Here is a 12,272-nt window from a genome sequence, read left to right as displayed (position 1 = left end):
TCACAACCACTCAAATGCATAGGGACATGGTGTATTGTTTAGTGCATTGTTTATACAGTGTATTGTATAGTTGATGGAATTGCCGGTATGTGAAATGTGTATGGAGAGTACTGGTTGAGCAGAATATCAGTTCATAATTGTCTGTGTAGGAGTGTGTGTGTATGTGTGTGTGTGTGTGTGCAATATTGTCGATGGTTTTAATGTTGCAATGAATTTTTCATTATTCACTTATACTGGTTGTGCTGTACTCATTTTTTTCTTGTACTTACTCTCTAAAAAAAAATCGAGTGAAAATATTCACTCCTAAAGGAGTGAATACAAAAAAGAGTGAATTTAGAGTGAAATTGGAGTGAATTTCGAGTGAAAATGTTCATATTCACTCATTTTTTGAGTGACCTCAGGGATCGCTCGAAGATTTTGGAGTGATCCCTGACGTCACTCTAAAACGAGTGAAAATGAACATTTTCAATCAAAATTCACTCCAATTTCACTCAAAATTCACTCTTTTTTGTATTCACTCCTTTAAGAGTAACAATTTTCACTCGATTTTTTTTAGAGAGTACATCATCATGTGAAAGCTCTTAATATTTTATCACGATGTGTTAAATTTGCAGCCGAACCTTTATTTTACGCACAAAGCATGCAAAAACACACGTTTTCGTATACTTAATAATGTAGATATGTATACATAGTTATATATATATATATATATATATATATATATATGATATACAGGGGCCGAGTAACCGGGTTGTGGCTGGGAGGGGAGGACTGCAGCTCCCCCCCCCCCCCCCCCCCCACACACACACACATACACACTCTTTTGGATTAAAAAAAGGGGGAGAGGCACAGGGAAACACATATTTTTTTAGTTTCCGTCCCAAGATTCCTTTCATTTTAGGCGGGAGACGGCGAGCAGACCATTCACTCTTGATCCCCAAACCACATCCATATCCCCACCACACACATACACTTAAATAACTTCCGTGACTCCCGGAATATTTATATAATATTGGATGGCCTTGAGATTAATACAAGGAAATATTGGACGAGCTATGCACAAATATTGGACGAGTCGAAGACGAGTCCAATATTTTGCTTAGCGAGTCCTATATTTCCTTGTATTAATCGAAAATAGGACATCTAATATTATCATTATTATCCTACAGAGGATTTTAGCAAAGAATATTTTCACTTACCCCGGCTTTCTGTTTCAGAGTGCTGTATGGTCTCTTACTTAGCTACTGTACTTGATCCTGACATGGGGTATGGGACACTCTTCAGTGTTAGTTAATCTAGATCTACTTCATTCCCTGATAAAACAGTGATCGAATCCATGGTAGCAGTCATGTTACTGTTAGGCCGAGATCTAGCTAATTTACACCAGAATTAGATGTTCTTGTATCCGAGATCTGAGACACAAATCACGCCGCATCTTCCGTAGATCGTGAAAGATCGAATTACTCGTACTGTAGTCCTATGGCCTACTGTACTTAGTATACACATAACGTAACATGCATGCAAATGCAAGCGGCGGTGGCCGGCTACATGTATTTGTATATCGCGCGCGGGCTATCTAGCAGTAGCGCTGAGCTGGGGGGCGTTTCATCAACGAGTTCGTCGGAGGTTTTCACCGACGAATTTACTATCAGCCAATCAGACGCAAGGGTTTACACTGACAACTGTTAAAAGCTAATGAAATCCTTGGTCTGATTGGCTGATAGCAAATTTGTCGGTGAAAACTCCGACGAACTAGTTGATGAAACGCCCCCCCCTGATCAATCGTCGCCTTTGTTTTCATCAAACCTAAATTTAATTTCCTGGTATGAAAGTGATATTTTGAAAAATTGTATGCAAAACAATTTCAACTAATTGATATATAAAATTTGTTTGTATAAACACAGAATTTTAGAAAAAAAACGATATTTTAATTAATTCGTGATTGACCAATCACAGACGCTTTTACTTCATATTTCAGGTCATCTCGTATATATCTCAGCCAATCACGGTGCAGTTTATAAAAAACTTTGGGGAATCCCCCTCTTGCCGTCCAATATCTTAAATATTGGTCGCCTCGGCAAAAAAAATATTGGTCGAGTTCAACAAACTTTCTAAGTGGGTCGGAGGTGTTATGATGTTCGTCGACAAAATAACACTTGTATTTGGGCTCTAAAAATCCTCTGTATGGATAATAATATGATATACTGTATGTATAGATATGAAACTTTATTTCGATCACATGTATTCCAATTTTCACCACTCCGAGATCGAGGTATCAACGCGCCAACGAACAAATATTGACTGTTTTACCCACACTGGCAGGTCACCATATGAGCCAGTCATCAACAATGCATATAACGGCTCTTGAGTTATAACCCTTGTATATTGACATAACGTTAATAAAATGATCAAGAACGCTCTATGCTTATGATCTCTGAACCGCCCCCTAACAATAAGCGACTGCAGTTCGAAGCGTGTCTCCATTACGACGCAATAAACTTGTAATCATTTCGAAGATATTTTTTCCCTTCTAATCTTGAGATTGACAGCCGTGTATAGTGTCGAATTGAATGAGCAATGGCTTCCGAGGCGACCGAACCAGAATTCGTCTTCCCTGACGTCTTCAGCGATCCCGAGCGGGACTCTTTCCTGTACGGAACGTTCCCGGAAGGATTCGTCTGGAGCACCGCCACTGCGTCGTACCAGATCGAGGGTGCGTGGAAAGAGGACGGCAAAGGGGAGAGCAACTGGGACGCGTTCTCTCACGCTCCAAACCACGTGAAAGAACAGCACAATGGTGACGTAGCCTGCGACAGCTATCACAAGTAGGTTGCGGTAGGGTCTTCGGAGGTGTCAGATTTGACAAATACATTGTATTTCCCAAAACAAACAAATACACAAACAAATACCGAAATGTCCGTTGGATTTTCACGATGTCTGGGTTAAGGTTTTACGGCATTCTTTAAACGGACATGTGACCTGCAATTGGCTGCATCGATTTCAATATCCAAAGGAATCTAGGCCATATACATGCGTTGTATATACATTCTTAACGTTATCATTACTTTGTGGCACCGTATTCTTGGGGGCTTAACTTTCGTGGAAGTTTTATTTTGTGTGTGTGTGTGTGTGTGTGTGTGTGTGGTTATTTTGTTTCTTTTCAGTAGATTGTGGCAGACTGTTCTGCCGCGACGGAAATTTGGCGCCAGAGTTTTCTGTGTCATGGCCATGTATCTCGGGTGAAGGACATGGAGTACAAACTCGGAATTTAATGAAGTGCATCCCATTTGTTTTTTTTTTTTTACTTTTTTAACTCAGTTTTTTAACTGAAAGGGCTACCCTGTGAAAATAAAACGGAATAAATGAATAAATCTGTTATGCTCAGGGGCCATATTTACATGGGCAAGGTTGGTTTGTTCAATAACAGGGCAAAGAGAGGTATATAGGCAAGCCCCATATTGTTACACTCCGAGGAAATATAACGCTCGATCATGTTTAGGTTGGCATCACACTGTCCCGATATTGACCTAAGATGGCCAAACGAATACGGAATTGTCAATTTCGCGCGAAGTGGACCCCGAACTTGGTTAAAAGTCAATAAAGAGCCAAGGCAGATACGATGCTTAAAAGGTCACAAGATGGCACCTGAGCCACACTAAACGGCTACACGAAGATGTGAGTCTCTAATGAGACCATCGCAAGATCTTCGGACTAATTTTTGACTTGCCAAAGATTTTTGCCGGCGCTCGCGAAATTGCTGCCAGAGCCTGCAACACCCTCAACAAACCCTGCAAAGGGCTGATTGATTTGCAACAGGATATGTCAGTCAGACTAGCGGGACCTGTGAACTCTTTGAACTTATAGAACAAACACAAACAAAATATCATCAGTCCGGATACCGGAAAGGAAGGAGATTCAGGCTTTGACGTTATCATGGGCTTGCAGGTTGACATTGACCAAATTGCAATTGACGAAGAATGATTCCCGACAGTGGGGGTAATACGGCATAATGGATAAGACTCGATTTTCAGTAAGAGGTTCCGAGTTCGAATCCCGTGAAGTGTCTAAAATGCTTTTACCTTATATTATCATGTCCTTCTTGACCAAGGTGAATAAAATAGCACCTGGCAGCTTTAGGGTAATAGTAATGGCATAAGCCTTCTGGTAGAGCGGTGGAAACACTAAACAGGCTACCCTGTATGAATAAGATATTATTATTATCATTATCATCATCATCATTATCATCATCCTCAATATTATTATCAAAATACATGTTTTACGGGTGTTCTGAACTCCAAGACAAACTAGATGTAGAAACTCTAACTTATAATTTCAAGAAACAGTTAGTGTACTATCTAACATACTTATTATTAAAGTTAAGTTTTAGTCGGGAGAGGAGGGACTGAAAAAAAATACAGTCATCACTTTCGTACTTTGATTTAGTATCATGTTTATACTGATAATTACCACCTAGTGCTTACTACCCAGGACAATTCGCCGCCGAAAGTGCATTGCATCGATTAAATGTTATATATCAAGGTGTGTAACAGGGCTCTGTTAAAAGAAAGGCATACTCAATCATATGACTACATTGTTTTATAATTTGGCCTGGAGGCTAAGATGAAGAGAGAATCTGAAACAACATCGACGTTGATTAATTGTGCTAAGAATGCATGAAAAGACCTATATTATATAACTCCCACTTGTCTCTGTTGAACACTTAACTTTGTGTAACATAACACTGTGTTGACAGTGATAAAAACTATACCGTGGTAAAAAGTAGGAGAGGAATTGCGTATTTTGTTATACTAGCGTTTGTACATTTTCGAGAGGATTGCGAATGACCCACAACAAAAAACCGGGCATAACCCTTCCTGTTCATCATCGCAAACGGCATACTGATGTGGAAAATTATAATAAGATTGCGCCATTTTCAAGATGGGTGAGAATTGCATAATCTAAGAGAGTCTACATTGATTCGTCGTTGTATATTTACATAATGTTAGGCAACATCACAGCATCTCTTACACGTGCTTGATGATGATCCATCTATTTGGTATTGATTGCTTAATGCAATCCTTTCATATAATAGTGACAAGGGTTATTAGTAGTCCTAAACGATGTTTGTCAATGTTTCATGAACACATGAAACTTAACTTGGATAATAAAAGAAATCAAGGTTTGATTTCGATGAAACTTTCACCTAGATTTTTGTTTGCTTTCACAATTTCTCAAAAACAAAATTAACATGACATGGAATTGTATTTTAAAGCTTTCCCTGTCAAACGTTCAATGACAGATTTGATGATTTACATTAAAACATGGAGCAACATCAATCATGGGCCACTAAATATTTCAGTTCATGTCATTCTACAATGATTTTATTGAAGGTACAAAGAGGACGTCGCTCTCATGAAGGCGATGGGGATGAAACACTACCGCTTCTCCATCTCGTGGCCTCGCATCCTTCCGAACGGCACGCTGAGTAACGTCAACGAGGCGGGCATCGCCTACTACAACAATCTCATCAACGAACTCCGAGACAACGGTATCTCCCCAATGGTGACCCTCTTCCATTGGGATCTCCCTCAGGCTCTCCAGGATGTCGGTGGCTGGGCCAACGAGACTGTCATCGAGCACTTCAAAGACTACGCCGAGCTTTGCTTTCAGCGCTTCGGCGATCGTGTCCCTCTCTGGATCACATTCAACGAACCATGGGTCGTGTCGGTTCTGGGTTACGGCTTAGGTATCTTCGCTCCTGGGGTCAAGGAGATCGGAACCACGGTATACAAGGTGTCGCACAACATGCTCAAGGCACATGCGCAGGCGTGGCACACATACGATGAGAAGTATCGGAAATACCAGGTAATTTATTTGCCCAAGGACGCATGATGGATTCATGTAAATCTACTTCCTAGTGAAGGAAAGGACTGTATAGATTGTGATTTTTCCGTAAATTACTGGCGAATTTTTATTTGCTACAAAAGGAGGTACATACTGCAGGAATTCTGCCAGGGTGTTCCGTTTCACGGTAGGTTTGGTGGGTATACTGAAACACGAGCCTCAGAAAAATGACACTACAAGCAGACTGCTGTTTAGAATAGCAAATAACTTTGACAGTCGTGTTTTAGCAGTAACTTACTTATTACGTAAAAGTTTTACATCATTTTTTTGGAGTTATATCGTGCTATGCCCTTTCGTCCATAACTGTGACACTGCAAGTGTGACACTCTATTCTCTGTCCAGAGATGATTCAACGTTTGAGAGCGTGTTAGTAGAAGAGTCAATTAGTGAATATTGAACAGCCATGAGATAAAAGTTGTGCATCATCAATCAGTCATTACGTTAAAAAATATACGAAGCAACCTAAACATTAAACTGCCTTACGAAAACTGAGAGATTGTTCACAATCAAAGCTCGATTAACTGTTTCTCTCCGTTTATCTGCAGAATGGTATTATCGGAATCACTCTCAATGGTGATTTCGCCGAACCGTTCGACCGCAACGATCCCACCAGCGTCGAAGCTGCCGACAGGTATCTCCACTTCCATTTCGGTTGGTTCGCCCATCCGATCTTTGTCGACGGTGACTACCCGAACGTCATGAAGATGAAGATAGCCGAGAAGAGCAGTGCGCAGGGCTTCAAAACGTCGCGGCTTCCTCAGTTCACCGAGGCAGAGAAAGCATTCATCAAGGGTACCAGCGATTTCTTCGGACTGAATGCGTACACGACACAGTATGCCGTGGCGAGCAAGGATGGTGGTGATTCCAGCGAGCCGAGCTACTTTGCAGATTCTGACGTCAAGAATTGGCATGACGAGACGTGGCCCAAATCCGGTTCCGTATGGTTACGGGTGGTTCCGTGGGGCTTACGACGACTCCTGAAATGGATTCACGGGCAGTATAAGGCGCCCATTTATATCACAGAGAACGGCGTCTCCACTCCAGACGTCTACGACCTCAACGACGTTCTCAGACAGAAGTACTACAGGGCATACATCAACGAAGTTTTGAAAGGTTAGTCTCTCTGTGTCTATGGATCTCTTATCCACAATTGAAAGAATCTTTGTCGTTTTTCATGTTGGTCAAAGTATTAATGATAGCAAATTCTATTGCCATCTTGCGGGGGGAGGAGGGGAAGGCTGAATGCAAACTTGGCGTTTACTCGATCATGAGTTCGGGTTTATAAGTAAGAGGACAAATATTTTCACTTAATATCCACACAAGCTGTCATGTTCGGTTTTTCCTACACGACATCCCAATAACAAGTAAATTTTTCACGAAACATTTGAAACATTTGAAATTGAATCTGGAAATAACAAGAAATAGATGTTTTGATAACGTTTTAAAGTAGATTTAACCTTTATATTAAGGCATCGTCGTTATCAAGGTTTTGCCCACTAGATTTCTTTGCTGCTGATGTCCCTTCAACTTCTAACTGTTTTTCTTAAACTAATTTCAGTGCATTCAGCACATTAAGAAAGCAACTTGCTGTCAAGAATGCAACAAGTTATCAACTCAAAAGCGTAGCACCGGTCAATAACCCTTCAATCTATTTTCTGCTGCGTCCATGAATTGTAACTATGAAACCATACTATTTTGTAACCCTTCTACTTTTGAACTATGACCTCGCCTCCCTACCGACAGCGATAAAGGTCGACGGTGTCGATGTGCGGGGATACACCGCCTGGTCTCTCCTGGATAACTTCGAGTGGGCCTCGGGGTACACCGAACGCTTCGGTCTGCATTACGTTGACTTCAACGATCCCGCACGTCGAAGGGAAGCCAAGAAATCAGCCGACGTCTATGCGACGATCGTCGCCAACAATGGCTTTGTTAGAAATTGATCTATCTATGGCGGACATTGGTTTAGCAGTTGGATCCCATCGACTGTATCAGATGCAGAAAAAGTGGTTATTCATCTTGACAGCATTTTGTAATTCAGAGAGCCTATCGGTTGATTGGTATATCCATTGTGATTTGATATCGTATTAAGTCATATTATGCCGTTGAGCTCACAAGATTACATGTTTTAAGTGGAAGACTTGAGAAAGACCACAAATTCCTGAAAATAATGGAGTAATCGTTGCATGCAAACAGATAAGGGCAGGAAAACCTAAGTAACGACGGATATAGGCAGTATAACTAAAATCAGCCAAAGAATGCAGATTATGGACAGGGTATTCCAGTAGCATATTATTGTGTGTGGACAGAATTTCTTACTGTGAACTTCCAAAGCAGTCAATGGGGTTAATATAATAGATACGTATAATAAATACTAGTCTTATTCGCTTTGATCCCATGCTCGAAGCCGCCATTCAAAAATATTCGAAGTATGTGTCAAACTGGATCTGCCGCTCAGACGCGAAGACAATTGACTCGTGTCTCATTGCATAATCACCAACCACTTTCCAAGGAAGATATGTATTTGTGATGGTAATTACTTTTCGCTATCCATACTTTACAAACGATGGGCGGTAGACAATGGTAAAGGCACGGGGGTGCGAGAATAGAAATTGCTCAAATATTGCTGAAATAGATATCAAAATTACTCGACTGCACGTGTCTGTACGCTAATCTGACATATCAATTTATAAAGAACTACATGTATACTTGCAGATGATCCCATATTAGTTTCATTTGACGGAAATAAGGAGAAAAGTGATAAAGCCGGCTTTCCATGAGGGTAAAATTTCAAACACTTTCACAAAATACAGCTCAGATTTACACTTTTGCACATATTTTTTGAACGGAATTGACTTTTGTTTTATATGCTTTATCATTAGGTGAAATTTCATTGCATTTGATATATAAACGAGCAGCATATACCCGATATTATGTTAGCGTTAAAAATGAATCTTCAGATTGCTCAGAAAGATGGCGGCTTCTATTATCGAACATCAAAGGCACAAATGCACCTGTGGAATTCTTTTGTCCATCCATAGAAAACTGACAGCTGATTGAATAATTACAGTCAGTTGTAACTCCATCTCTCGAACCTCCTTGATCAAATTGTGTCTGCACATGTGCTGCGTGTGTGCGTGCGTGCGTGTCAGTGTGTGTATGTATGTGTATTGCTTGTGCTGCTAGGAACTTGCTGACTGGATTCTAAAGCTACGTCGACGTGATTCTACCCAAAACATCGAAAATACATCAAGACGGCCGTCTTACAAGTGATGAGCATTGTGACATTGTGTTGGTTTACAAAAGAAAACATTTCGTGTACTCGAGGTTCTAGAATTCGTAGGAATGATGATCGGGAGAAATAGTTTTACAGCATCCATATCGCACCTTTTTTCTACAGTTTCATTGCGAGTTTACTAAAACGTGTAACAGGACAGCGGGAAAAACGGAAAAGCACGTATACATTCTTGTACAAGAGCGTCAATATCAACTTGCGTATACAAAGAAAAACCACACAATACGCTCCCAAAAATTTATAAAACGACATGGTATAGGGAATAACGGTCTGGCACCAGCAAAGAACGTTTAGCTGTGTTGTGATTATGTGCTAGTAATTTCTTGGACAAGATGTCTTTTTCTTATGCTCATCTTGACCAATGTGTGGTATGGTTACATGGAAATGCTGGGCTATCATCATGTCAGTGCCCTTCTGAAGAATAAGGCTAACACTGTAAGAGGTCGCACTAAGTAGCAGACCATAATTTTATGTCATTGCGGAATGCCAAGTCGTGACGACATATTATTATAATATGCGTCCTCTTTAGTCATAATGTTAAGGCATCTGACATGTGTGATATAGCTTAGCTGAACATCTACTGCTTTCATGGCCGTTCAGCAGGGTCAGTGGATGGAAGGAAAATATTTCATTCTGGAATATCTAGATGTATTCAGCAAGTCAAAACGTTTTGTTTTTGTTTTGTTTTGTTTTTTCAATCAATGAACAAGCAATTCTAATGCATGGAAATTGTCGTTGCGCCTGGTATTCAATATTTATTGCTGCATGTGCTTTTTTGCAATCAACATAATGACTTTTCCTTTTTTTTTGGCGGAGTCTATTTTTTAACCTTGAAATGAAGTGCAATTGATATAGTGTATACAAATTTGACAAGTTATCCACAAATTCAAACAACGTTTCCTTCCACTAATATACAAGTCCGCATGAATAATGATATTCCGTATTGTTTGATTTATATTCCTTTTTACTTTTTTTTTGTCAGTCATAGTTTGTTATGCTAGGTAATGTGATGTATCTCTTTACGCTCAATTTCGCTCTGCTAAACTATCGTCGTATTTCCTACCGAATTCATGAAAAATCATGGGCATACATAATCGAACAGGAGTATGTATGCCCATGATGTCTTATTATGGCTACTACCAAAACACTTATTTACGTCGATGTAGGGCAATTGTCAATCAGTCGCAATAAAACAATTCAAGGCAACAATTTCATTAATTTCAAGATTCATGAAGCTGTTCGCTTTCACTGTTATTTCTATGACATATATTTTCTGTGTAGGCCTACTTACAGCCATATTATGACATCAATGAATTAAAATCAATGAAAGTTGACTCCAAAAGACTATTTCAAAATGTGTTGCTTTCGATTTGTTTATCTTTTTACCAGCGTATAATTTCTTGCATTTCTGCTTGATTATAAAATAATTGGTACGTACATTCAGACAGCATACAATACGACACAGTCTCGACACCATAGTCTGAAAACTCGTATAAGTGGCTGGAATTGAGAGTGTCTTCTGTTCTTGGCAATTGACGCACAGACAAAGTTACACAAACGAATCTGAAGCTTGATAATGATGATTTTGAATTTTATTATACACATTTATTCACCACCTGCATGCATACTAAGAAGAGTAATACGTTCGCATCGCAAGCTTAATAAAGTGTACTCTACACTTGCATGACCTTGGCAGAGGAAAAGTAAGATATTTCTCATACACACTTTTTTTTCTATGATATTTTATTGATTTCATTCAAATCATTCATAAATCAACCCATTCTACCCATTCTGGGTGTAACATGAACATAAACAGTAAAAATGCCCTCCAAAACACAAACAAATCCATTTATCAACTTATACTGCCAATCATCTCTCTTCAACATAACAACTCGATTATAAATCAATCCTTGACTGACAATTGACAAATACAAAAACAGATATTCTTTGAATATACTGAATCATGTTACTCACACTCACAAGGGTATATACATAAAAAAGCAACAAAAATACGTTGTACAAAACTAGAATGAAATCATTTAATTGAAAAAAAAAACAACCAACCAACCCTTCCCCTATCCACCAAAACAACTCTGACATCTATCCTACATAATTATTCTACCAATATCTTTCATACAATTTATAACTATCCTTCTTCAAATCATATCCCCATCCCCACCAACCCCGATTCACCAAAACCTACCCCACACCCACACCCACAACCACTAACCCACATACACCCACACATACACACCAAACACCAACACACATACTAGTACACACATACACCCCCACACAAACACACCCGAAGCGATACCACCTTCCTTCCTAATGAACGACTTCCAAATGTTGATTGATACGAAGAACATACAAGCTTGTAATGGACCGTATGCAGAAAAGCATCATCCGCCCGCACCCAAGCACCGCTCCAAATTCACATTCAAATCCATCAAACAAAACTCATCAAAATCCTAATTGCTGATAAAATCCTATAACCTTTATGCCAACAAAAACTTACCCCTCCCCGCGCGCGGCCAATAACACATTATATTGCCTTCACCACTGAAAACTACACTGTACTAAAAAGAAAAGAACAAAAATTTAAGCTCTTGTTTCAGAAACACAGGCACGCACTTGTACACACACACACACACACAAGCACACCCTCACATACCCACAAACACACACACACACACACACAAGCACACCCTCACATACCCCCCCCCCCCACACACACACATACGACCCTCTTTCCTCCAATAAGTATCAAATTCATCGCGCCTTTTTCTACTGGAAGCTGCTTTTACTCCTGTAACTATATACGTTGCGCAAATCAAATTTCCACAATTCAAAATTCTCTTTATTTCAAAGTTCGTTGAAAAAACTCAAAGAAATAAAATTATCTTCATAGTTTTTCGTTTGACATCGTATAAGATATGGTGCTTTACTAATTGAGTGGTCTTCAACAACAGTATTATAATAATGGAGGAGCAGCCAGATCTTTAGTGGTGTGTGTGCTTTTGTGTGTGTGGGAGGGTAAGAGTCAAGGGTTCGCGAGATATCCCCCCCCCCC

At 39.8% G+C, this 12,272-nt stretch overlaps 1 protein-coding gene across 1 annotated transcript; it reads left to right on the top strand.

Moving 5' to 3' along the window:
* The first annotated feature begins 2,461 nt into the window (after window positions 1–2,461).
* LOC139744669 (cytosolic beta-glucosidase-like) lies at window positions 2,462–8,754 on the top strand. The gene is made up of 4 exons (XM_071655094.1): window positions 2,462–2,825; window positions 5,391–5,865; window positions 6,450–7,017; window positions 7,648–8,754. The coding sequence occupies exons 1-4, from the start codon at window positions 2,578–2,580 to the stop codon at window positions 7,845–7,847; spliced, it is 1,491 nt and encodes a 496-aa protein (XP_071511195.1). The 5' UTR covers window positions 2,462–2,577; the 3' UTR covers window positions 7,848–8,754.
* The last annotated feature ends 3,518 nt before the right edge of the window (window positions 8,755–12,272 follow it).

This window comes from Diadema antillarum, unplaced genomic scaffold (assembly GCF_040938485.1).
Source record: "Diadema antillarum isolate AM-2024a unplaced genomic scaffold, OU_Dant_1.0 seq00001200_RagTag, whole genome shotgun sequence".
Taxonomy (NCBI): Eukaryota; Metazoa; Echinodermata; class Echinoidea; order Diadematoida; family Diadematidae; genus Diadema; species Diadema antillarum.
The sequence above is the reverse complement of the archived record's forward strand: the minus strand, read 5'-3'. Positions and strand labels throughout refer to the sequence as shown.

What these genes read in the sequence shown, in the direction of transcription:
- LOC139744669 (XM_071655094.1), top strand. Translation starts at nt 2,578, where the DNA reads ATGGCTTCCGAGGCGACCGAACCAGAATTCGTCTTCCCTGACGTCTTC. An exon ending in GCCTGCGACAGCTATCACAA is followed by an intron (nt 2,826 to 5,390) that starts GTAGGTTGCGGT and finishes ATTTTATTGAAG; the next exon opens with GTACAAAGAGGACGTCGCTC. An exon ending in CATCAACGAAGTTTTGAAAG is followed by an intron (nt 7,018 to 7,647) that starts GTTAGTCTCTCT and finishes CCCTACCGACAG; the next exon opens with CGATAAAGGTCGACGGTGTC.